This window comes from Chelonia mydas, chromosome 2 (genome assembly GCF_015237465.2).
Source record: "Chelonia mydas isolate rCheMyd1 chromosome 2, rCheMyd1.pri.v2, whole genome shotgun sequence".
Lineage (NCBI taxonomy): Eukaryota > Metazoa > Chordata > Testudines > Cheloniidae > Chelonia > Chelonia mydas.
Genome location: NC_057850.1, coordinates 212,749,240 through 212,776,718, shown reverse-complemented (window position 1 = coordinate 212,776,718; position 27,479 = coordinate 212,749,240). Strand labels below are relative to the sequence as shown.

The window sequence follows — 27,479 nt, the reverse complement described above, 5'->3', positions numbered from 1 at the left end:
TGCACCCACATGGCCCAGACAAAATGTTGTTCCCGTACCTGTGACAGATGGCAGTGAAACCACCTCAAACCCTTCCCTTAGTGCCTCGCCTTCTGTCACAGAATGCGAGTCCATCACCCCAACCTCACAGAACTCCACCTCAAGGCCTTGTTACCCCATGACTGATGGGGATCAAGAAGGACTGTTCTGAGGAAGTGAAAGACATACTATGGAACAGTCGGAGAATAAGCACAAGAAAGACATATGGATAAGGATCTGGTTTAGGGGAGACTACAGTGGGTCATACTGGAAGGTGAACTGTCAGGCTGGAGGGAGATTACTAGAGGAGTTTCTCAGGGATTGATCTTGGAACCAGTCTTATTTATTTAACATTTTTATTACTAACCATGGCACAAAAAGCGTATGTTAATAAATTTGCGGATGACACAAAGTTGGAAGGTATTGACAGTACAGAGGAGGACTGGAATATTTTACAAGATCTGGATGATCTTGTAAACTGGAGTCATAGAAATGGGACAAAATTTAGCAGTGCAAAGTTCAAGGTCATGCATTTTGGGGACTAACAGCAATAATTTTTGCTGTAAGATGGGGATTTAACAGTTGGAAGCAACAGAGGAGGAGAAAGACCTGGGTGTAACAGTGTATTACAGGATGACTCTGAGTCATCAATGTGATGTGGCCGTGAAAAAGACTAATGTAGTCCTAGGTTGCATCATGTGAGGTATTTCCAGTAGAGACAGGGAAGTGTTAAAACCATTATACAAGGCACTTATGAGACCTCATCTGAAATACTGTGTGAAGTTCTGGTGTCTTGTTTAAGAAAGATGAATTCAAACTGGAACAGGTGCAGAGAAGGGCTATTAGGATGATCTGAGGAATGGAAAACCTACCTTATGAGAGGAGACTCAAAGGGCTTGGCTTGTTTAGCCTAACCAAAAGTAGGCTGAGGAGAGATACAGTTGCTCTCTATAAATATATCAGAGGGATAAATATCAGGGAGGGAGCGGAGTTATTTAAATTAAGCGCCAGTGTGTACCTAAGAACAAATGGCTATAAACTGGCCATCAACAAGTTTAGGTTTCAAAATAGGCTAAGGTTTCTAACCATCAGAGGAGTGAAGTTCTGGAACAGCCTTTCTAAGGGAGCACTGGGGGCAAAAAACCTAACTGGCTTCAAGACTGAGCTTGATAAGTTTATGGAAGAGATGGTATGATGGGGCTGCCTACAATGCATGTGGCCCATCGGCAACTACCAGTAGCAAAAATCCCCAATGACTGGAGAAGGCACACTAGATGAGGAGGGCTCTGAGTTACTACAAAGAATTCTTTCCCAGGTATCTGCCTGTTGGGTCATGCTCATGGCCTAACTGATCAGCATATTTGGGGATGGGAAGGAATTTTCCCCAGAGTCAGATTGACAGAGACCCTAGGAGGTTTTTTTTCTTCCTCTGCAGCATGGGTCATTTACAGGTTTAAACTAGTGTAAATGGTGAATCCTCTGTAACTTAAATTCTTTAAACCATAATTTGAAGACTTCAGTAATTCAGCCAGAGGTTAGGGGACTATTACACAAGTGGGTAGATATCAGAGGGGTAGCCATGTTAGTCTGTAACCACAAAAACAATGAGGAGTCCAGTGGCATCTTAAAGACTAACAGATTTATTTGGGCTAAGTGTTTGTGGGTAAAAAACCCACTTCTTCAGATGCATGGAGTGAAAATTACAGATGCAGGCATAAATATACTGACACTTGAAGAGAAGGGAGTTACCTTACAAGTGGAGAACCGGTGTTGACAGGACCAATTCAATCAGGGTGGATGTGATCCACTCCAATAACTGAGGAGGAGGTGTCAATACCAAGAGAGGGAAACTTGCTTTTGTGTGAGCCAGCCACTCCCAGCCCCTATTCAAGCCCAAATTAACGGAGTTAAATTTGCAAATGAATTGTAGCTCTGCAGTTTGTCTTTGAAGTCTGTTTTTGAAGATTTTCTTGTTGAAGTGTGGCTACTTTTAAATCTGTTGTAGAATGTCCAGGGCGATTGAAGTGTTCTCCTACTGGCTTTTGTATGTTGTCTGATTTGTGTCATTTATTCTTTTATGTAGAGACTGTCCGGTTTGGCCAATGTACATGGCAGAGGGGCATTGCTGGCACATGATGGCATGTATCACATTAGTAGATGCGCAGGTGAATGAGCCACTGATGGTGTGGCTGATGTGGTTGGGTCTTCTGATGGTGTCGCTAAAGTAGATATGGGGACAGAGTAGGCAATGGGGTTTGTTACAGGGATTGATTCCTGGGTTAGTGTTTCTGTGGTGTGGTGTGTAGTTGCTGGTGAGTATTTGCTTCAGGTTGGGGGACTGTCTGTAAGCGAAGACTGGCCTGCCTCCCAGTGAGAGTGAGGGATCGTTTTCCAGGATAGGTTATAGATCGTTGATGATGTGCTGGAGAGGTTTTAGCTGGGGGCTGTATATGATGGCCAGTGTGTTCCGTTGTTTTCCTTGCTGGGCCAGTCCTATAGTAGGAGACCTCTGGGTACCCGTCTTGCTCTGTCAGTCTGTTTCCTCACTTTCCCAGGTGGGTATTCTAGTTTTAAGTGGGTAGGTGAGGTTCTGTGGCCTACAATGTGCAGGAGGTCAGACTAGATGATCATGATGGTCCTTTCTGACCTTAAAGTCTTAATGTAGTCTCTGTATGCTCCCTTTTTCCTGTGATTTGTGCAGTAATCTCTGTTTTGTGTAGCGTTAGTAAATGCTATAAATAGAATTTTCTTCAAAAAGTCATATTTAAGGGAATATCCTCCAAAACACCACCTTGTGGGATGTTACCCAAGAAGGAATCTGTATAGTGCAATAGGAACTGCTCTGCCTTACTTCAGCTATGCAGACAAGAGAGTGTGTGAATTTAGCATATTGAAACCATTTTCTCATCTCATGGACCCAGGGAGATTGAAAACCAAGAATGCAAAATGGTATTTCCCTTACAATGGAAAATAAGTCTTACCACACAAACATGAAGTCTTTAAAGATTAGATGTGTTTAAAAGATCTGTGTATTCAATCAGAAGTTATTGGGCTAGATGTAGGGATCCTTGGGTAAAATTCTGTAACGTGTGTTAGGCACCAGGTCAGAGTAAATGACCAATATTGGTCATGGTCCCTTTTCACCTTAAAATGTGTGAATCTTTGAACAGGCATCACTGTGTAGGGTTTTTTGTTTGGCAAAGTGCTGATGACTTAAAAAAAACAAAGAGAATTGGTCTGCCTGGGGCAGTCTTAAAACAACAGTTATATCTGTAGGCTAAAGGTGTGTTAGATAGCTTTTCTGAAGTGAAGCTATGCATGTTAGTTGTCAGATTTTGAAGACTTTTTGTCAGTAATGGTGGGAAATATCAATGATAAATATGGTTCTGTTTAGGACTAAGGAAATATATAAAGTCTGTAAATTATTTTCTCTGATGCCAAACCAGTTGAGAAGCAACAAAATCTGACAAGAGGCCAGAGTCCGGAGGAATGATTGTTGTTTGCATCTATTATTAGAGAGGGCTTATTTTGCACCTGAGAAAATTTGGCATTTAAATTGAGTTTGCCTTCATATTCAGATTGTTGGTTAGGCGAGTATTTTTGGAAAAGAATGTAATGGATAGGCCAGATGATTAACGCCTGTGCTGCAAGAAGCCGCAGACGTGTTCCTTTATAAAATGCTCTAGAAAATATTTGATTCTTTCTTTTGTCCACGATACTGCTTGATACAAGTAAAGGTATAAACAGTTACCTGGGTCACATCTCCTCATCTTACCTTGATTTTATGTCTTTCCAGCAGATTGCCAAATTGAGGCAGCAACTCCAACGCAGCAAACAGAGTAGTCGTCACAGTAAAGAAAAAGAACGTCAGTCACCGCTCCATGGCAACCACATAGCAATCAGTCAGACTCAGGTAAGCAGTTCACTGCTAGTATCAGCAACCTTTTTTTTTTTTTTAATTAACAGAATTAAGTGAATAGCCTTCTGTTTCTTTCCACTTCTCCTTTGATTCCCTTCTTGTGTTTAAAGTCATGTTGAAATGCTTAACACAAATTGATGTCATGGGCGCTACTTGGGATTTTATCCTAAAGTCACAATCAGATAATACAAAAGAGAACTGTGCCAAGAAAGCAACTTATGCCTTCTGTAAATGTTGAAAGATACCCTTTAAAAACTCTTCTCAAAAATACCCGTGCAGTCAGACATACCATCAGCAAAAGGCTTCAGTGGTTGAGCTGGGACTACTTGTTATCTCCTTATGTCTATGTCTACCACTGCCAGTTAACATCCTGGGAACACTGGCTGTCTCTCACCTTCAAGGAATGCCACTGCCGCCAGTGCAGCAGCTGGGTTCTGGGAGGGCAAGCTGGTCTTACCTACCTTTTGTCTTTCGCTTCATTGGATCATTGTCACTGAGATGTTCGAGATCTCTGGGTCCAGTGGCAGGCTACTTCCACATACCTCCATAATTTGAGGATATTAAAAGATCCCCAGAAATTTACTCATCACCATGGCCAGCTGCAACATTAGCAAGGACATATCTTCACAGCAACAGAGAAGGTTAAGGGGTGACTTGATCACAGTTTGTAAATAGCTTTATGTAGAACAAAATTTTGATAATAGGGTTTTCAGTCTAGCAGATGAAGGTGTAACAAGATTGTGACTGGAAGGTGAAGCTACACAAATTCAGACTAGGAAATAAGGCAGAGGGTTTTTTTAACAGTATGGATAGTTAACCATTGGAACAGCTTACCAAGGGTTGTGGTGGATTCTCCATCACTGGCAATTTTTAAATTTAGATTGGATGTTTTTCTACAAGTTGCACTCTAGTGAAAACAAGAATTAATTCAGGGACATTCTATAGCCTGTGTTATGCAGGTGGTCAGATTAGATGATCACAGTGGTTCTTCCGGCTTTATAGTTAGAGCCCTGTGCAAATCAGTTTTTATTTTTAGAAAATTCACTACAGTATAAATGATAAAGTATTTGATTTCATGGAGATTGTAGGAAATAAATTTTACAACTAAATTTAGTCAATTTGAAGGATGGAATGACTTTTAGAAGTAATATTAGTGAGTTTAAAAGATGGAATGAAACTGACTAACATTACTTATAAAGTAACACTACTAGCTGCATTTGTTCTCACCACTACTAAGTGCCCCTTTCAAGTCCTCCTATCCTCTTGACCATTGCTCCATCTCTTCTCCCCTCCCTCCCTTTGCACTTCTATATTCCTTAGACAAGCATCTAAATTCCGCTCACCCCATAAAAAATAAGCACAGGCAGCTTCAGTTTTTCAGTGTAAAACATTCTTCTTTTTTCTTTGTGTTAATCCCATCAAATGGGGTCTGCTATACAAGTCGTCTCCCTCCCAAGTGCTATGCTCAGTGCCATATTCTCTGTCACACCACATACTAACATGTCTTCCTTTAAAACATCTCGCCACTTCTTGGGCAACCTCTCTGTCTTTTTCCTTCTGTCCTGATCTTACCACATAGTAGTTAGGACAGCGCTTTATATGACCAAATCATCTGAGCCTGTACTCCCTCATTTTATTTTCATTCATAAATGTTACATTGAGCATGTACCAGTTGGTTATATTATTTGTTGAATAGTATGAATGTCACATTGCTCTAAAGTATCGGGGTAGTCGTTTGAGTCTGTATCCACAAAAACAATAAGCCATGCATCTGAAGAAGTGGGTTTTTTACCCACTAAAGCTTATGCCCAAATAAATCTGTTAGTCTTTAAGGTGCCACATTGCTCTAATGTACTCATTCTTTACATGGTCTTTCTTGCTTACACCAGTCATCCATCTCAACTTTTGCATTTTTGGGTAACAAATCATTTGTTCATGTTTCTTCTTTGTTGTCCAATACTCAGCACTATACATTATAAAACAGCAGTTTGTCCAGTTTTAGACTTTCTCTTTTAATCTTATTGGTATCTTCCTATCACATACTAAACCACTTCTCTCTCTCCATTTGAGGTAGGCATTTATTAATCCAGCTCTAATTTTGTCCTTCATTTCCCCAGATTCTGGAACCCACATACTTGAAACTGTGTTATGCTCAAATAAATTTGTTAGTCTCTAAGGTGCCACAAGTCCTCCTTTTCTTTTTGCGAATACAGACTAACATGGCTGCTACTCTGAAAACTATATACTCTGTTTTTCCTCTCCTTATTTTGAGCACATCTCTCCAACCCATCTCTCTATTTATCAGGTTTTATCAGTGTACAAAATAACAATTAAAAAAAAGTCAATTGATAGTCAAGTTCTTGCTTGGACTAGAAATATATGTATTTTTTGTCGTCCCCTTCCTCCTTCCCACTGTTTGTGTTCTCACTTGTTATGGTATGTCCAGATTTCAATTGACAAGGTGGATGAGCTAACATCTTTTATTGGACCAACTGCTGTTGATGAATGAGACAAACTTTTGAGCTTACACAACTTTTCTTCAGGTCTGGGTTCGGTGTAAACTCGAAAACGTGTCTCTTTCACAACAGAAATTGGTCCAATAAAAGATATTACTTCACCCTCCTTGTCTCTCTAATATCCTTGAACCAACATGCCTTCAACGTCGCTGCAAACAGATTTAGGCTGGAAGCTTTTTGGGAATAGGGACTATTTCTTTCTTGTCTGTAAAATGCCGTACACAATTATGGTGTTGTATAAATAAAAGTTTCTCTTTCCTTGTTCCTTAATACTTGTGAAATGTACATGGAAACAAGAACTTGGTTCTTTAGTATATCTGTTCTTTAGGGTGTCTCAAGAAATCATAAGTGAGAGTTTAATATGTCATTTTCAAAGCAATCAATAGTGATGGCACAAACAGTCATTAATGTGAAGAACATAAAGCAAAAACAAATGAACTTCTAAACAGCATTTTCAATGCTCACGTTCTTAGTGTTGCCAAAATAAAGTGGAGATTGGTGGGAAAACAAACTGAAGAAATACAGAAATACAAGCATAATTCTGAATTATTTAAAAAAAAACCCCAAACAAAATCTCAAATGCAACTTTAATCTTACAATTATAAATTAATGTTTCTTAGCCAAACTACGTCTGCTGTCTTGTCTGCCTGAATTGCAAGTCATCTTTAAGATATGTAGTAATAAAGAGCTACATGCTGAAAGCATAGAAAAGGATGCAATAAAAGCATAAAACAGTACACAGTGCAATTTAGTCTTACTGTAGAAGACTAAGTTTGTTCCTGTTCATTATATTATTTGCTAGATACTGTGAATGTCACATTGCTCAGTATTCACTGATCATGTAATGAAAGAACCTAATGTTATGGTAACATTAATTTCCAGCCTTTAATTCACCTGTTTAAATCAAGAAGTTAGTATGCCTTTCCTCAAAACCATACCTGTGTTTATTTGAATGCCTGATCTTGAAATGACTGCGCAGATTCTCTTCTGATTTTGAGGCAAAAGCAATATCTGGAACAAACATGGAAAAGGGTGTAGTTCTGAAAATAAAAGTTTAGAATGAAAGTTTCATTTTACCTTTGCTATAAACTAGTCAAAAAAGGGGAAAAAAAACTGCATAAAGAGAATGTTAACGTTGCACGGCTAGACACTCAAATGTCAGGAAATGCCAGAGTTAAACATGAACATGCATTTGGGCCAGTATGCAAAATATACCAGCAGTGTCTATAGAGTAAGCATGTACAGGATATGGGGAAATTACAAAGAAGTGGTCTGACTAGATTTGTTGTTTTTCTTTACATTTTTCTTTTTACTTCTTTTATCTATCTGAAGACTTTGTTTGTCAGAGGTTTTTCTCCCTTTGCATTCTGCATGCCACACCTTTGCATTCCCTAGAAATCACACAGGACAAATATTGAAAAGCACTGCAGTAAAATATTTCATATAAAATTCTGTTGTTCACTTTACAAGAAAAAATAGTGTGAGTGGCATTACATTTATGTAATCTTTTTAATTTCTGTCTTCCTAGTTTCTTAGTGATAAGTATGTTTTTTAATATTAAATTCACAAACTAAAGATGAAAATGAGCTCCTCTAGATTTTAAAATTAGTACATGATTTTTTAATTTGCTATTTATAGATTTTTAAAATATGATAATGACCTCACTAATACTGACCTAATGTTTCATCTTATGAAACTCTCCAATTTTAAAGCCTACATAATATTTTATCTCATTGACCTTGTAGGCGTCTATCTCAAGATCAGTCCCTACGCCACTGTCAAATATTTCAGTGCCAAAATCAACTGTTTCACGTGTGCCGTGCAATGTAGAAGGAATAAGCCCTGAATTAGAAAAAGTATTCATTAAAGAAACCAGTGGAAAAGAAGAAGTATCCAAGGTAAGGTTTAAGTTTTGAGGGTATTTTTACATTTTTAATGGTCAGAATTTAGTAACATGTTGTGAGAACCTTCTAAATGACTGAAGCAACGTAGCTTTACGTCTAGGCTTGTCTTGAAAATTTTCTGTTAACTTTTTCGATGGAAAAATTGAGGTTTTGGCTAAGTAGTTTTTTTGTGAAAAATATCTGCTTTCCACAGAAAATTTCAGTTTAATCAAAACCCCAAATATTTCAGCTGAAACCTACATATTTCCATTTCACGCTGCTGTGGTACTTCATGAGAGTTGTAGTTCAATTGCCTTTATGTCCTCATTCTCCTTTGGGGGCCTGGCTCCTGAACTGGACTTCATCTCCTTGGTGTTTCTCCTGTCCTCACCAAGAGGGGAGACTATGTGGTGGACCATGAGAGATGTAGACCAGCTAGAGATACTGCTTATAGAAGAGAATGGGAGTAAACTGCAAATACAAGGAGCGTACCACGGCAGCATTTCAGAATTGAATTATTTCTGTTGAAGGAAAAATATTTCAGTTTTGGTTCTCCGGGGGAGAAAAATATTTTCTGACTGGCTCTAGTCATGACAAAATTTAGTACAGTAAAAGCTGGTGTTATCTGGCACATTGCCAACCTGAAAGCTATAGAAACTGGCATTTCAGGGTGCCAGATCTGTGCGGCAGTCACCTTGGGCGGCTCCCCACAATCAACGACATGTCCCTGCTGCTCCTAGGCAAAGGAACAGCCATGGGAGCTCCGTGTGCTGCACCCGCCCCATCCCAAGTGGCCCCACAGCTCCCATTGGCCGGGGACCGTGCCTGTGGGCAGAGGCAGCAGCACGTAGCCATGTCTCTGCCTAGGAGCAGCAGGGACATGTTGCCACTTTCAGGGAGCCGCCTGAGGTGAGTGCTGCCCGGATCCAGCACCACGAAACCCCTCCCACAACCCAGCCCCCTGCCCTGAGCCCCCATTGCACCCAAACTCCCTCCCAGAACCTGCACCCTTTCCAGCACCCCAACTCCCAGCCCTGAGCCCCCTCCCGCACCCAAACTCCATCCCTCCTAGTTAACTGGAATTTTTGACTTATCAGCACCCCTCATTCACCCAACATGTCAGATAACAAAGCTTTTATCTGGTTTTGCAAAAGGTCATACAGTAGCTTTACGTACATGAGTTTTGAGCTGCCAAAACCTGGTATTTATGGTACTTCGTTATGGGTATAAACACAAAGTAGTTCAGTTACTCCTCGCTTAACGTTCCTGAAAAATGCGACTTTAAGTGAAACGATGTTAAGTGAATCCAATTTCCCCATAAGAATTAACATAAATAGGCAGGGTTAGGTTCCAGAGAAATTTTTTTCACCAGACAAAAGACTATATTTTATGTACACACAAAGTATAGGTTTTAGACAAATAATTTATGACTGTACACAGCAATGATGATTGTAAAGCTTGGTTGATGTGGTGAAGTCAGAGGGTGGAAGAGGGTGGGATATTTTCCAGGGAATGTCTTGCTGCTAAATGATGAACTAGAACAACTGAGCCCTCAAGGGTTAACACGTTGTTAATGTAGTCTTACACTCTTCAGGCAGCACAAATGGAGGGAGGGGAGACAGCATGGCGCGCGCGCGCGCGCGCACACACACACACACACACACACACACACACACTCTCTCTCTCTCTCTCTCTCTCTCTCTCTCTCTCTCTCACAGAGAGTGTGAGAGAGAGAGAGATGCGCATTGCCCCTTTAAGTACGCTGACTCACCTCTAAGTATATTGCCTTTTTAAGTAGATCAGCAAATTGAGACAGCCCCTGCTGCCAGCATGCTCCCTCTGTCCTGAGCCCTGTCTTGTCCCCCCTCCCCGGTCTATGGAAATGGGGTAAGCGAGGGGCAGGAGCGGGGGGGAAGGGGACACCCTGACATTAGCCCTCCTCTCCCCCCCCCCCCCCACACACACACATTAGCCCTCCTCTCTCCTCGCCCCCACCCCCACCCCCCCAACACACACACACACCAAGCAGGAGGCTCCCGGGAGCAGCTCCAAGGCAGAGGGCAGGAGCAGCACATGGCAGTGAGGGGAAGGACAGCTGAACTGCCAGTTGATAACCTGCTGGGCAGCTGCCGCACAAGGAACTTAGGGTCCATCCTGATTCCAAGCCCTCACTAGCTAGCTCCAATGGGCTGCTTCTTTCTGCAGACAGTGGACAAAGCAGGAGGCTGCCAAACAACGTTATAAGGGAGCATTGCGCAACTTTAAACAAGCATGTTCCCTAATTGATCAGCAGCGTAACAACGAAACAACATTAACCGGGATGACTTTAAGCGAGGAGTTACTGTCAAGCAATCCTGCCTTCTCCAGAGCATTATTCAAGGCTGTGCATATATTTTGCATTAAATCTGGTCTTCCAAGGCTCACGTTTTCTATTTAGAAGTGGTCAATATTTTGACAGCATTAAAAAAAAATAGCAAAAATAATACACATATTGTCTTAGCGTTATCTCCTAGAGTGTATATTACTGTGCCACTGCTGATGTCACTCTGGTTAGAGTTATGATCTGTTAAAGTTAGAGGTCATTAATGTATTTATCAGACAAATTGATTTTCTTGGACTCTAACATCTTATTACTGTACATGTTGGGCTCTACACTGTAAGTTGCTTGAATATTCTGCCTCTGATCCAGCAAAGCAGTTAAGCACATAAATGTTTGCTCATTTGGGGACAGAGAACTCAGCAGTGACCCTCTCTTCCAAAGGCCTTGCCAGATCTAGGGTTTCTTTTTGTGTCCCAAGAATCATAAGTTAGAAATATGACCTGTTAGGTCTAGTACAGCCTTTTGCCAGTGGATATTTGTTTAGTATTGCACAAGACACTTTCTTGTGCTTTGTAAAGTCTAATTTAAAATGTCCCACGAGACAGAACCTCTATCACTTTCATGCAGATATTACTCCACAGCTTAATAGGTCTCACTGTTGGGAAGTTTTTACTAATATAAATACGTAGTGTATATTTTCCTCTTCATTTTATCCCATTTCTTCTAGTTTTACCCTTTTATATTATCTTAACTCTTCTTCCTCTTCATTTATGGACTTCAAAGTAATCATTTAAAATAATAGCCTTGACTGCCTTTGAGAGAAGTTGGTCTACTGGCTTATTATGCTATTTTAAGAACGTAGGTGGACAAATATTTCTAGAATATTATCTTCACTCCACTGTCCAGTATAGTCATCTAGTCAAGGAATGCATATTTAACTCTTAATATTTGCTTGTATGTCAATCCCTCCAGCTCCTAATACATTTTGTTGCTGTACTGTGAACCTCTTCCAATTTGTCAATATCTTTCTTGTAATGAAGGTACTAAAACCAAACAAAATATTATAAGTGCAGTTGCACCAGAGCCATATTGAGGGTGATTATTATTTTCTTGCTCCACAGCATCTGTATTTGCTGCTCAGAATTGCATTGTTCCTTTTGTCTGCAATAATGCATTGCAAATTCATGTCCACGTGGTTGTCCGTTATCATTCCTAAGTTTATATGAGCATTACTGCCTTCAAGAATTCTCTCTTCTGTTGAATAACTATATTTTGGATTTTTTTTCCCTTAAATGTTATAAAATGCATTTTATTTTTGGCAGTTGCAGATTTTTTATGAGTCCCCTTGTATTATTTTTATCATTTTTCCCCATCTGCTCCCAATTTATCTGTGAATTTTGTCAACAAGCTCTTTATTCTGTTTTTTTAGATCATTAATGAACTTTAAATAAGACTGGGTACAATGTAGGACCAAATTAAGCCCTGGGGTACATGAATGCAGCTGCATTGACTTCAGCTGAATTACCCTTACATCAGAGCTGAAATTTAACCCACAGATTCAGCTGGTAATCTATTAAACTTCTCCCCCAATTTTATACTTTAACATTTATCATAATATTCTATTTACAGTCTTGCAGAAAGCTTTTTCAATCCACATAAATCTTCACATGAATCAGTCTGAATTAATTAAAACTTGTGTTTGCAGGACATGCTTTACTAGCACACAAATATAGTGTTTCCTGCTTTCCTTTTGCTAACTTAATTTTGTAAGCATATTTTTTAAAAATGAACAGTTATGTTAGTTTGCATGATATATTCTGCTTCACCACATGCTGCTTATTGCTCTTGAGTCTCTAGAAGCTAGAAATATTTTGTTCTTATTTATTCCACTTTTTTTTGCTAGGGATAGAAGTTAGACTTAAAGGATAGTAATTGTTGGAATATTCTCACTATGTATTTATACTTCTCAAAAATAATTGTTAAAGGCACAGTAATTTTATTAGCTAATTCCCTTACTGTTCTAGTTGAATATAGTTTGGATGGCTAACTTGTATATTTTCAGATATTCCCTTTCCTTCTATTTAGTAATGTGTATATTTTAAAGATCTTCCTCTTTGCTTAAATATACTTACTCTTCCTTTTTTCTTGTTAAAAACAGTTAAATATTAGCCATTTCTGAGTCCTTGTTAATATTATCCCATCCTTATTTATTAATGGACTTAATTTCTTTCTACCACTGCTTCCTTTCTGAATGCACATATGAAAGCCCTCTATATTCCTCTTAGCTGCTGTTGGTTCTCTTCCCCCGCCCCCTTTTGGCTAACACTAACCAATTCTCCTTTTTGCTGTCTATTTTGCCAGCAAGCTTTAGTTGTTTTCTTCTTTGGTTGCTCTCCCTTTCCATTTATAGTATGAACTATGATCAGTTTCCTCCTGAAGCCATGTGTATGGATTTTGGAGACTGGATTTTGTCCTCTTAGTCTGCAGTAGATCTACAATACAGTGTGTTTGTGGTGGCTGGAGTGGAGTATTGAATTTCATTTAGATGGAAAGCATGATCAACCTCTCATGTTTGATGTATGGAAAATCAGAGGTGTCCAGTTACAGGGCATTTTTCTACTTGTTCAACTAATAGACAAATGCCAGTAGCTGGACATTGTTTTTCTGTACATTAAGTATAAATGAACATATCTGATCCAAAACCTTTATATAAAGTTTTTTAAATTAGAACATTTTAGCTGTATAAAGATGTGACACTATATTTAAAAAAAAAAAAAAAAAAAAGCCATCCTAGAAAAGATTAGCCTTTTTAAAATGTTCACTTTAACCATGTATTTTGTTTAATTCCTAATACTTGTGGAACAAGAGAGTAAACTAATTTATGTATGTCCCTCTGTCCAAAGATTCAATCCTGTATTAAGATATGACTGTTTTCTAATCTCCATAAGTGTGAAAGATCCTTGCAGTATCCCTTCATCTCCTGTTTGAATATCCACTGGTTTCATTTATTCTTATTCCAAGGCATTCTTGGAATGCACTGTAGAGTTTTGCTTTCACTGGTCTTGACTATGTCTCCTTCTACTACAATGTTGCTCAGCTTCACTGCTATTATAAAGGGCAAAGGCAATTTGTATCTTATCTCTGCCTTCTTTATGTTCCAGCCTGGATGGTGGTTTTAAATAGAAAAAAGTTCTAACTTTGAGACTGAAATATTTATTTCCTAAACAGTTATAAGATATGTGGAAACTAGATCTCTTGTGCCTATTAAAGGTACACTGTATCTCAGTAACATTACTAATGCTCAGAATGTAAGTGGTTTCCGTCTACCACTGAGGCCTGGTCTGCACTGCGCCTCTTGTTCCGGTGGAGTACAAGAGTTGATGGGAGAGCGCTCGGCGGTCAATTTATCACGTCTAGACTAGATGCGATAAATCGACCCCTGCTGGATCCATCGCTACCCGTCAACCCTGCGGGTAATGTAGACAAGCCCTGAGTGTAGTTTATTGGTGAATTTTAATGGAGTACCTTGAGAAGGGTATGCTGCTGTCAGATTGGCCATGTCTTTATCTCTGCTTAAGGGACTTTTTGCAAGAAAGAGAGGGAGACAAATAGCTGTCAATGTCATGCCATTTTCTGGGCTCAGTTAGCATTCTGTCAATATACAAAAGACTAACACACATGAGTTGATTCTCTTACCAAAAGCACTCACAATACAGAAAATTTCATTTAATTTTCCATGAATTTATCATTATAAGAAGTTAAAGCAGCTGTTGTGAATTAATTACTTCATTTCTTCAGTTTAAAATTGTGAAGACCTCAATTTTTAACATACTCCATAAACTGTAGATATGGCTCATGGAAAGTAATTTTGAAACATTGATTTAAGTTGTTAAAAGCCATTCAGGCTCTTTAAAATATTTTGATTTTTATTTGCTGGAATTTAAAAACTTTGCACAAGAAACAACATTAAAGTGAAAGTTTACAGTTAGTATATTTACAGGGTTTTTTAAATTGCATTCCTCAGTACAGTAAAGAGGCTTGGATTTTATATGAAGGGGAAGTAGAATTCTGCAGAAGAAAAGTAGTCTCTGAAATATCTATGGGAATTTTCTAAGTAGTGAACACCATTACATAAAACTTACATAGAATGGTGTCTGTCTGTCTGTCTAGAGAATGAAAACTTCTATTTTCAGTAATCTTAGCTTCATGGCAAGGTGAAATATTTTGTATATGATACACTTCCTGACTGCACAGTGGCATTTTTGCCCCTCAAAATTTAAATATTTAAAACTACTGACTTGTTAAAGGTTTCAGAGTAGCAGCCGTGTTAGTCTGTATTCGCAAAAGGAAAAGGAGTACTTGTGGCACCAAAGGAGACTAACAAATTTATTTGAGCATAAGCTTTCGTGAGCTACAGCTCACTGAATGCATCCGATGAAGTGAGCTGTAGCTCACGAAAGCTTATGCTCAAATAAATTGGTTAGTCTCTAAGGTGCCACAAGTACTCCTTTTCTTTTTGGCTTATTAAAGCTGTTCCTGTTTTGAGGTCTGATTTTTTTTTTTTTCCTTTTTACATACTTAATCTTCTTAATAGTGAAATCTAATTCCTGATTAGTGATAAATGTTCATCTTTAGAGGAGTAAAATGAAATTATATTTTCTCTATAATTCACAGAACAATTGATTATTGTTGCTAAATGAAGTATCTACATTTGGTCTGATAACAGTCATTATAAGGAAAATATGTTCTGATTGGGCCCTGAAGGTGTTCGTTTCTTGTGTTCAGACATCATGCCATGGCATGCTGTGTTGGACGTTTACCAAGCACTTATTGTTGGTGAAAGTTTGACCATTTATGTTTAGAGTTTTCTTTCCTGAGAAGTAGTGTACCATATATATAACACAGTTTCAGTTAACAGTCTCAATTTCATATGATTTGATGGCAGCTTTCTTTTTTCCATTCAAGATGGCATATGAAAAGAAAAGTGAAATTAAAGCTATGTAGTCATAATTTTTACCCATGTTATCAGTAGCTTTAGTAAGTTTTTACTGTGAAATATTTAGTCTATATAGTATTGCATACAAAAAATACGTTGAAAGAACATTATTAAGGTTATGAAGTGAAAGCATTCAGATGTTAGGACATGCTAGAATTAATGCTGTCTGAGCCACAGAGCTCCTGTGTGGTGCTAAGCAAGTCACTTGTTCAAAGTAAAAGTCCGCCGAATTTTTTAACAAGGGCAAAACAATGTATTTCCCCAGCCTCATTCTCAGAAATGGCTGAACCGTTTTGTCTAAAATAAAATTTTAAAAAATCTTTCCTAGTCCTCGCCTAAATGAGAATAAAATTGGTATGTTTATTTATTGCTTTTATTTGTTCTCCCGCTCCTGTTTTTAAGTGCAATATAATTCAGATTTGTAGAGCCCTGCGCAGATACACAAATGTGTATCTGCATCCAATCCACGGTCCGCAAAAATTATCTGTGGATTTGAAGGGCTCTATAGTGAGGGCCTGCCTGAGGCTCCGAGGCATCCCCCCCCCCCCCCCCCCGCCAAAGCCTGGTCGGAGAGAAATACATAAGCAGCTGTGGGGAGCCCGTGCGGAGCTGTGGACCCTCCACCTGCCCTCGGCTGGGCGGGGAGCGGTGACACGGCCAGGGGCTGCTCTCAGTCCCTCTCCCCACACCACAGGCAGGTGGAGGGTCCACCACGGCTCCTCGGCTGGGCGCCACGCCGCCCTGGGGGAGAGGAGACCTTTGGAGCTGCCTGTGGGCTGCTCAGGTCCGCCTACCCTGGGCAGGGGGCCTGAGCATCCCCCTACCAAATGTCACAGGTTTCCAGCCCCCCCCGCCCCCCCCCCCAATATCCCTTACCACCCAGGGTCCCCACAGCTGCCAGCACCGCTCTCCTGGACCCGGCTCTGGCAGAGGGGCAGCTCTGAGCTGCAACCTGGCCACGGTAAGAGCTAGGCAGGCAGCTGTGCAGTGGCAGACCTTCCACCTGCCCTGGGCAAGGAGCCCGAGCAGCCCCCGGCCCGTGTCCTGCCCTCCAGCCCCTCCACACACCCAGTGTCCCTGCTCCCCAGCCCCTCTGCCCAGGGAAGGTGGAGAGACCCAGGCTCTTCACAGCTGCCTGCGCAGCTCTCCCTGACCCAGCTCTGGCTGGGGGCGGGGAGTGTGTGGATCCTCCACCTGCCCTGGGTTTGGGGCCCAAGCAGCCCCCTCCCCCGCCCACACAGTGTCCCTGTCCCCTCCACCCACTCCCCCCCCCCCCCCCCCCCCGCAGATATAAAGCAGATACCCGTAGCTTTGCAGGGCTCTACAGATTTGACAGGGGATGTTGAGAGAACACTGTTCTCAAAGACAAAACTATATACTCAGGCAGGGAAAGAATAGCAAATAGGTGGAGTACACCAACCTGGTTTGTCACTATTACCAAAAGGGGAGTGGGCAGGAGAGGCTTAAACAGTGGATCAGAGAATGGTACACCACAGTTGAAAAAATCATATATTTTTTTAAACTAGGCATGTAACATACTATTATATTTTCATCTTCCATTGTACTCTCACCAAAACTAGCTACACCAAAGCATAAAATCCTATCAATTGGAGATCTTTGTTAAGGCGATTTTTTTTTCTTTTTGTAACAATAGTAACTTATTGGAAATTACACTAGTGTAGTTATCTCTGTTAAACAAAACTGAGAAGTTAAGCTAGGGGTGGCCAACCTGTGGCTCCAGAGCCACATGCGGCTCCTTGCATAGGCATCAACTCTGGGACTGGAGCTACAGGCGCCAACTTTCCAAAGTGCCGGGGAAGGGGGTGGGGGGGAAATGTGTGCTCACTTCTCAACCCCTGACTCTGCCACAGGCCCTGCCCCTGCTTCACCCCTTCTCCCAAGGCCCCTGCTCCTTCCTGCCCCCTTCTCTGAGCCTGCCACGCCCTCGCTCCTCCCCCTCCCCCAAGAGCCTCCTGCATGCCACAGGAGGCATGGGGAATGAGGGGGAGGCACTGATCAGCAGGGTTGCTAGAAGGCACAGGGGGGTCGGCGGGGGGGAGCTGATGGGGGGCTGCTGATGTATTACTGTGGCTCTTTGGCAATGTACATGGGTAAATTCTGGCTCCTTCTCAGGCACAGGTTGGCCACCCCTAAGTTAAGCAGTTATTTAATATTTTGTATTGTTACTTTTAAAAATACTTTTGTATTTATTTAAGCAGAATAAATCTTAGCACACTAGAATAAACTGAAATGCATCCAGTCCTGAAACTTGTATGAGAAACACAGTTGCAGCTGCAGTTGCCCTGCAGCAAAAGGGTTAATGTGTATTTTATGATTCTTTCCTTTTTAAATAACATGCTTGGTTTAGAACAGATCTTTGTAGTCAAGACCTGAGTCTTCAGTGGGAGCTTTGCAGGCTGAAGGCTTTTAGAATCAGCCCTTCCTGTATAATCTAAGCATTGTTTCTGTTGCAGCCTTTGGATATTCCTGATGGTAGAAGAGCACCCTTGCCTGCTCATTATCGTAGCAGTAGCACGCGTAGCATTGATACACAGACTCCCTCTGTCCAAGAGCGCAGCAGCAGCTGCAGCAGCCACTCACCATGTGTCTCTCCCTTTTGCCCTCCGGAATCTCAGGATGGGAGTCCTTGCTCAACAGAAGATTTGCTATATGACCGTGATAAAGGTGAGAGTTGAACCATCCATTTGAGCATACTGGGATAGCATGTGGTGTCCTGCATTTACTACTACCTTCATTTTACTCATTACATCAATTATTTTTATGTTTTGTTTAGTTGTTGTAGTGGGATTGCGGACGAGGATTCATCTTAAAATTGGTTTTGTTTGTGAACATATGTTTTCCCCTCTTGTTTGTGAAATTTCACAAACATCTTCCATAAATATGTCAGAGGAGCACAGCAGAGTAAGAAGTACGTATGAAGGGTATAGCATGAAGAATTCAGAAAGCAACAAATATATGTTCCAAAAAAGTGTTTTATAAAGGAGTATGTAGAATCTATTCATCATGTGAGTGGGTTACTTGCTGATCAAAATGGTGAATCTGAATGTTTACAAATCTTGTTCAAAATATGATTTTGCATTTTTCTAACTTTACATTTGTAACTATCCAGTGGGAAGCAACAGTTAATAGTGGGAACTTGCTGATGAATTTGTATTTGACTGCATTGCATAACTGAACAGGATTTCTGAATGACTTCTTAGTTAAATTTTACATTAAAACCACTGTCAATATCTTTCACTTTTCTCTGTCAAGGTTTTAAATGGCAATGGAACTTGGTAGGGTTCCAATATTTGAAAGAGTTAACAGATAAATTATGTGATACACAAAGATGTAAGTAGCAATACTGTACACTGCGGTATCATTAGCCTTTGTAGTAGTAGCAATACACATGTTGGAGAGAAAATGTCTTGTGTGAATGGGGAATCCCAGCATTCATAAACTTCATTTCCAGTACCTACAGAATGACAGAATAGTTGTTTAGTTTCAGTTAAAAATCTAATTTGTTTTGTGACTGGCCAGATTAATTTTCCTTTTATTATTCTTTTTGTTTGTTTGTTTTTCCAGGGTTATGCTTTTAGTAGTTTGTCTTTTGTTTCCTGATCACCTACTACTTCTACAGATTGGAATTTTTTCTCAGAGTAGGAGTTGGTTCACTAAACAGGAGATCTGTTGCATATATGGTACCATTGTTTTGTCAATTTAAAATATTGCTGTAAACCTGAGTAAAAATTGTAAAATGCCCCTATTTTACTGACCAAAGACAGATCGTTTGATTGGGAATTTTAATTTTCTTTTTCTTTTTAGAGGTAACCTGTTCTTGATGCATTATTTCAATAGCTATGAATTGTTTAGGAAAGTTGTCCAAAGTAATATAATGTTAGTCCTTTTCAGTCCGTTCTTGCTATAGGTCTAAAATAAAAAACAAAACTTATTTCAGTTAGCTATAAGTAAGAATTGTTCTTCTTCGAGTGCTTGTTCACGTCCATTCCACATTAGGCGTGCACGTGTCACGTGCATGACCATCGGAAACTTTTTCCCTTAGCGGCTCCCAGCGGGGCCCCTGAGTGGTGCCACTGCACCATGCATATATACCCCTGCCACCTGACCCCCTCCAGTTCCTTCTTACCATCCGTGGCAGCGTTGGAACAACCTCTCTCTCTCTTGGATGAGAGCAGTCCCTTAGCCTTTCTCATAGATGGCTGTTATCAGTTAGTTAGCGTAACTTGGTTGTGGACACTTAAGTGATTAGGTGCTTGGAGGCTTCCAGCACCCGCTGTGGGGCATGCCACAGGCCCACAGGTTTCGGGCTTGTGCCGCAAGCCTATGCAAATTAGTGACCCCCCACGGCTCGTGTCCACATTGCCTGGGGGAAGAACATCAAACTGAGCGGTGTAAGATTTGCAAGGCGTTCAAGCCAAGAACAAAGAAAGAAAGAGTCTTTCATTTAAAGCAGTTGTTGATGGAAGCCGCATTGCAACCACTGGGCCCGGAGCGCCCGACGCCAACTCCGGCTTCCTCGGTGCATAGTGCGTCAGAGATGTCGGGAGACCCGGTACTGGCTAAACACCGAAAGCTATCGGCCCCAGAGCACCAGACTAGGCCCGGGCACCGCTCGTCCTCCCTGGTGCAGCCCACAGTGCAGCCAAAAGGAAGGCACAGATGTTCCCCGCATCGGAGGCCGGCGCCTTCCAAGACCCCAAGCACTTATAAGAGTGGGAAGGTCGCTGTACCGGCGCTGGCACCAGTGGCTTCAGCACTACAAGTCCCACCGAGCCCAGGCCTAAGTGAGCTCAGTGCGGACAATGGGCTTGAGGACTTAATGGATCAGCCCTCCACGCCTGGCACCTTTGAAGCGGCAAAGGACCTCATTGAACTGTCGGTGACGAGCCGCCTCCCATACAGGGAGAATCCTCTGGCACCCATGTCATGGGTGCCGTCAAGGGGTAAGCCGGCAATGCTGTGCCATTCGAGGACACCGTCCCAGCATCGCTCCTGGAGTTGGTCCGGGTCGAGCTCCGTGTCTGCAGACTCCCAGTTACCCGTGACTCAGAAGGAAGTCGCGGTACAGGGAGTGGGGTCGGCGCGAGGAAGTAACAGAAGAGGCACGACGCTCTCTGGCACCAATTAGAGACCGGCACCAGGAGGAGTCAAGACTACCCTCTCCAGAGGACTCCTGCAGACGCCGATCCCAGTCCCGAGGGCACCAGTCCTGGTCCTGGGGATATCAGTACCGGTCTTGCTCCCATTCCATTAGGAGCCGCTTGTTGACCTCCTGCCAGCACAGATCGATGGCACCGCCGTGGCCTTCGCAGTCAGCATCACTGCAGTCCGGCACCGACTCCAGCCATAACAGTTACTCGCACCGTGCTCCAGACAGCAAGGACCCTCAAACAGGGTGGAACCCCCAGTGGGGGCTGCCAGGTCATTGGCCCTTCTAGACTCATTGGGCCTATCAACGGCGCCAAGGGGCCCCATCCAGGGCGAGCAGCAGTCCCCTTCCCTGCACCGATGGCACTGAAAGCTACAGTATCCAGGCCTCCAGCATCTCCCCAGGATAAACCGGAGAGACCAGCATCGAGGTCTCCTGCCTCAGCCCGAGCCGGAGGCCCTTCCCATGGAAGAAGGGGAGCGGGAGGACCAGCCAGAGGGGGGTGAGCAGCTGCTAACCTCCTCGTCGTCCCCAGATGAGGCAGTGGCGGGAACAGCAGTGTCCAGCCCTCCACCCATTAGACCACAGAGCCCACCAGGAGCTACTACGTGGGGTTGCCCAGTACTTGGGGTTGCAGGCCGAGGAGACAGTGGAGCAGGAGGACCCCATCTTGGACATTTTCAGCCCCGAAGGTCCATCTAGACTAGTGCTCCCGCTCATTAAGACCATCCAATCGAATTATAAGACTATATGGCAGACCCCGGCCTCCAGCGCTCCAACGGTCAAAGGTGTGGAGCGCAAGTACTTTGCCCCGTCAAAGGGCTATGAATTCTTGTTCTGCCACCCAAGTCCGTGCTCCATGGTTGTCTCGGTGGTGAACGAAAGGGAGCGCCATGGACAACAGGCCCCGGCACCTAAGGCCAAGGAGGCAAAACGTCTGGACCTTTTTGTCAGAAAGGTGTACTTGTCAGGGGGCCTTCAGTTGAGGATCATTAACCAGCAGGCCATCCTCAACAGACATAATTTTAACTCCTGGGCAGCGGTGGGGAAGCTTAAGGACAACCTGCTGCAAAGTTCCCAACAGGAGTTTATGGCCCTGGTGGACGAGGGCAAGGCAGTCACTAAGACCTCTCTCCAGGTCTCCCTGGATTCAGCAGTCGCGGTGGCCAGAACAATTGTGTCGGGGTGGTCATGAGGCGCTCGATGTGGCTGCAGGAGTCAGGCCTGCCGCCTGAGGTCTAGAGTATGCTTCAGGACCTCCCCTTTGAAGGATCCGGGCTCTTTTCGGACTAGACAGACGCGAGGCTGCATAGCCTCAAGGACTTGAGGGCTACACGTAAGTCACTGGGTATGCACGCCCCGGTGACGCAGAGGAAGCCCTTTAAGCCGCAGCCTCCCCCTCAGCGCCAGTACCAGCCTCGTCATAGGCATGAACCTTACCGTAGGCGAGGCAGGGATAACAGGCGACGGCGCGGTAACAACAACAATAATGCGCCGGGTCAGAACCACGGTCAGCACAAATCCCAGCCAGGCACTAAGCCAGGCTTTTGAAGGTGCGCTTCAGGACTGCATACCAGACCAGTCACCAGATCTGTCCCCTTGTTTCCTGAACCGCCTGGCCCGTTTCTCCCGTGCATGGTCCAGCATTACATTGGGACCTTACGTTGGGTCTTACACATGGTACGGAATGGGTATTCGCTGCAATTCTCTTCCTTCCTTCCCTCCCTCCCACCCCCCTTCCCCATCCCTCTTCAGGGACCCCTCTCATGAGCATCTCCTAGAGAACAAGGTTCGCTCGCTGCTGGGGGTGGTAGAGGCGGTGCCGCATGGCCTAAGGGGGAAAGGTTTCTACTTCTGGTACTTCCTCATCCCCAAGGCCAAAGGGGACCTTCGTCCCATTTTAGACCTGCGTGGGCTCAACAAGTTCCTGGTCAAGGCCCGGTTCCGCATGATCTCTCTGGGCACCATCATCCCTTCCCTGGATCTGGGAGGCTGGTACGCTGCCCTCGACAGGAAGGACATGTACTTTCATATCGCCATCCACCTAGCACATTGGCAGTTCCTGCACTTCACCGTGGGCCAAGGACATTATCAGTTTGCAGTTCTCCCGTTCAGTCTATCTGCGGCCCCACGGGTGTTCATGAAATGCATGGCGGTGGTGGCGGCCTTCTTACAGAGGCAGAGGGTCCGGGTTTACCCGTACCTCGACGACTGGCTCCTGACGGGTCGATCCAAAGCAGAAGTGTGGGGCCATGTGGAGGTGACCCTGAGATTGTTCCGCAAGCTGGGACTCCTGATCAACGTCCCTAAGTCCACTCTCAAGCCCATGCAGAATGTGGAATTCATAGGGGCGGTCCTGGATGCAGATCAGGCCAGGGCAAGCCTTCCAGTATCTCAATTCCGGGCTATCCAGCAAGCGGTGGCCTCCTTGTGGCTGCTGGGCCACATAGCAGCATGCACGCATGTGGTCAGGCATGCCAGACTGAGACTCAGGGCTCTGCAGGTGTAGTTCGCTCAGGCGTACTGCCCAGGCAGGGACCCCCTGGACTTGGTAGTGACAGCCCCAAGGGGCATGCTGGACTCCCTGCTGTGGTGGCAGTCCCAGCCTGTGGTTTACAGAGGCATCCACTTTGCCACCCCACAACCGGACCTGATGCTGGTAACAGACGCATCAGACCACAGATGGGGGGCTTACCTGGGGGACCTCAGGACTCGGGGCTTGTGGTCTGGACCAGAGCAGTCACTCCATATCAATGTGAAGGAGCTCCGGGCGGTTTGTCTAGCCTGCCAGACCTTTCGCACCATTCTGAGTGGTCACAGCGTGACAGTTCTGACAAACTGCCATGTTCTGTATAAACAAGCAAGGCGGGACCCGTTCCTCGCCGCTCTGTCGTGAGGCTCTCCTCCTCTGGGACTTTTGTATAGCCCATGCCATTCACCTCGAGGCATCGCATTGCCCAGGGATGCGAAACAAGCCGGCGGACTCCCCGAGCAGGTCATATCGCATACACGAGTGGATGCTCAAAGTGGACATCGTGCTTTCGTTCTTCCGCAGGTGGGGGTTTCCCCGGGTAGACCTGTTTGCCACCAGGGCCAACGCCTAGTGCCTGCGGTTCTGCTCGTTCCAGGGCCACAGCCCAGGCTCAGTCGCAGACGTGTTTGTGATCCTGTGGGGAGGGGGCTTGACGTATGCTTTTCCCCCGTTCCCCATGGTACACAAGGTCCTGCTCAAGGTACGCAGGGACAGGGTGGCGGTGGTCCTCATCGCCCTGGCATGGCCCCGCCATCACTGGTACACAACACTCCTAGAGCTGTTGGTGGAGGCCCTGGTAGTCCTTCCCCTACATCAGGACCTCATCATGCAGGACGGCGGGCAGCTTCTCCACCCCGACCTGCAATCACTACACTTGATGGCGTGGAAGTTCTGTGGCTAAACGCCTTGGAGAGCCATGCTCCCTTCCTGTGCAGCAGATTCTGCTTGGCAGTAGGAAGCCCTCTACCAGGGCTACCTATGTGGCCAAGTGGAAAAGGTTCTCGTGTTGGTGTGAGCTCCAATAGGTGCGGCCGTGCCAGGCCCCGGTGCAAGCCATACTCGAGTACCTCCTGCACCTCAAGCAGCAGGGGCTGGCCCTGTCCTCACTCAGAGTGCACCTGGCAGCCATCTCTGCCTTCCATCCGGGGTTTTCGGGGGGCTCGTTGTTTTGCCACCCAGTGGTGGGACGGTTCCTTAAAGGATTGGAGAGGATGTTTCTGTACTCACGCCCCCCAGTCCCTCCTTGGAACCTTAACTTTGTCCTCTCTAAGCTCATGGGATCCCTGTTCGAGCCCCTCACTACCTTCTGCCTCCTCCACCTTTCCTGGAAGGTGGCATTTCTGGTGGCCATTACCTCAGCCAGAAGGGTGTCTGAGCTGAGGGCTCTCATCTCTGAGCCACTGTATACAGTGTTTCACAAGGATAAGGTGCAGCTCTGACCGCACCCCAGGTTCCTCCCTAAGGTGGTCTCGCAATTCCATTTGGGCCAGGACATTTGTCTGCTGGTGTTTTTTCCAAAACCCCATACGAACCCAAGTCACCGCAGCCTACACACCCTGGATGTCTGTCAAGCGCTGGCGTTCTATTTGGAGCGCTCCAAGCCCTTTCGTAAATCCGCGCAGCTGTTCGGGGCCGTAGCCGAGAGGATGAAAGGCCTCCCGGTGTCGGCGCAGCGGATCTCATCTTGGATTACAAGCTGCATCCGAGCGTGCTATGAGCTCGCAGGTGTTCCGGCCCCAGCAGTCACAGCCCACTCGACTAGGGCGCAAGCGACTTCCACGGCTTTCCTGGCACAGGTCCCAATCCAGGAGATCTGCAGAGCAGCCACCTGGTCCTAGGTGCACACCTTCATGACCCACTACGCGGTCAACCAGCAGGCCAGAGGGGACGCAGCAGTTGGCAGATCAGTTGTTCCAGGACTCCTAACCCTCCTCCAGAGGTAAGCTTGTGATTCACCTAATGTGGAATGGATGCGAACAAGTACTCAAAGAACAAAAAACGGTTACTTACCTTCTCGTAACTGTTGTTCTTCGAGATGTGTTGTTCACGTCCATTCCACCACCCACCCTCCTACCCCTCTGTCAGAGTCACCGGCAAGAAGGAACTGGAGGGGGTTGGGCGGCAGAGGTATATCTGCACGGCGCAGTGGCGCCACTCAGGGGCCCCGCCAGCCCGACGGGAGCCACTAAGGGAAAAAGTTTCCGACACTCGTGCACGCAACGTGTGCACACCTAATGTGGAATGGACATGAACAACACATCTCGAAGAACAACAGTTACGAGAAAGTAAGTAACCGTTTTTTAACTCAAGAAAATGTCAGTTTGAGAACAGTTTCCCTTACAGCATTAACAAATTTAGGCTTCTGTCTAAACATTGATTTTTAGTGAGATAACTAACATGTTTACAGTTGGCACCTTAGAGACTAACCAATTTATTTGAGCATAAGGTTTCGTGAGCTACAGCTCACTTCATCGGGTGCATACTGTGGAAAGTATAGAAGATCTTTTTATACACACAAAGCATGAAAAAATGGGTGTTTACCACTACAAAAGGTTTTCTCTCCCCCCACCCCACTCTCCTGCTGGTAATAGCTTATCTAAAGCGATCACTCTCCTTACAATGTGTATTATAATCAAGGTGGGCCATTTCCAGCACAAATCCAGGGATTAACAAGAACGTCTGGGGGGGGAGGGGGGTAGGAAAAAACAAGGGGAAATAGGTTACCTTGCATAATGACTTAGCCACTCCCAGTCTCTATTCAAGCCTAAGTTAATTGTATCCAATTTGCAAATGAATTCCAATTCAACAGTGTCTCGCTGGAGTCTGGTTTTGAAGTTTTTTAGTTGTAATATCGCAACTTTCATGTCTGTAATCGCGTGACCAGAGAGATTGAAGTGTTCTCCAACTGGTTTATGAATGTTATAATTCTTGACATCTGATTTGTGTCCATTTATTCTTTTACGTAGAGACTGTCCAGTTTGACCAACGTACATGGCAGAGGGGCGTAGCTGGCACATGATGGCATATATCACATTGGTGGATGTGCAGGTGAACGAGCCTCTGATAGTGTGGCTGATGTTATTAGGCCCTGTGATGGTGTCCCCTGAATAGATATGTGGGCACAGTTGGCAACGGGCTTTGTTGCAAGGATAGGTTCCTGGGTTAGTGGTTCTGTTGTGTGGTGTGTGGTTGCTGGTGAGTATTTGCTTCAGGCTGGAGGGCTGTCTGTAGGCAAGGACTGGTCTGTCTCCCAAGATTTGTGAGAGAGTTGGGTCATCCTTCAGGATAGGTTGTAGATCCTTAATAATGCGTTGGAGGGGTTTTAGTTGGGGGCTGAAGGTGACGGCTAGTGGCGTTCTGTTATTTTCTTTGTTAGGCCTGTCCTGTAGTAGGTGACTTCTGGGAACTTTGTGACTTTGTCCTTACCCATAACTATTTTACATTTGGGGACAATGTATACCTTCAAATCAGCGGCACTGCTATGGGTACCCGCATGGCCCCACAGTATGCTAACATTTTTATGGCTGACTTAGAACAACGCTTTCTCAGCTCTCGTCCCCTAACGCCCATACTCTACTTGCGCTATATTGGTGACATCTTCATCATCTGGACCCTGGAAAAGAAGCCCTTGAGGAATTCCACCATGATTTCAACAATTTCCATCCCACCATCAACCTCAGCCTGGTCCAGTCCACACAAGAGATCCTCTTCCTGGACACTACAGTGCTAATAAATGATGGTCACATAAACACCACCCTATACCGGAAACCTACTGACCGCTATTCCTACCTACATGCCTCCAGCTTTCACCCTGACCACACCACACGATCCATCATCTACAGCCAAGCTCTGCGATACAACCGCATTTGCTCCAACCCCTCAGACAGAGACAAACACCTACAAGATCTCTATCAAGCATTCTTACAACTACAATACCCACCTGCGGAAGTGAAGAAACTGATTGATAGAGCCAGAAGAGTTCCCAGAAGTCACCTACTACAGGACAGGCCTAACAAAGAAAATAACAGAACGCCACTAGCCGTCACCTTCAGCCCCCAACTAAAACCCCTCCAACGCATTATTAAGGATCTACAACCTATCCTGAAGGATGACCCAACTCTCTC

At 44.3% G+C, this 27,479-nt stretch overlaps 1 protein-coding gene across 3 annotated transcripts in view; it reads left to right on the top strand.

Annotated features, from left to right (window-relative positions):
- The window catches only part of GLCCI1 (glucocorticoid induced 1), a 105,799-nt gene that overhangs the window by 65,617 nt on the left and 12,703 nt on the right, over nt 1-27,479 (top strand). For 2 of the 3 annotated variants that reach the window (XM_037890616.2, XM_007063106.4), the window contains exons 4-6: nt 3,815-3,931; nt 8,199-8,351; nt 18,127-18,337. In XM_037890616.2, coding sequence (XP_037746544.1) covers nt 3,815-3,931; nt 8,199-8,351; nt 18,127-18,337 — 481 coding nt within the window. The remainder of the gene's footprint in view (nt 1-3,814; nt 3,932-8,198; nt 8,352-18,126; nt 18,338-27,479) is intronic. The other variant, XM_037890615.2, reaches the window with a different exon arrangement.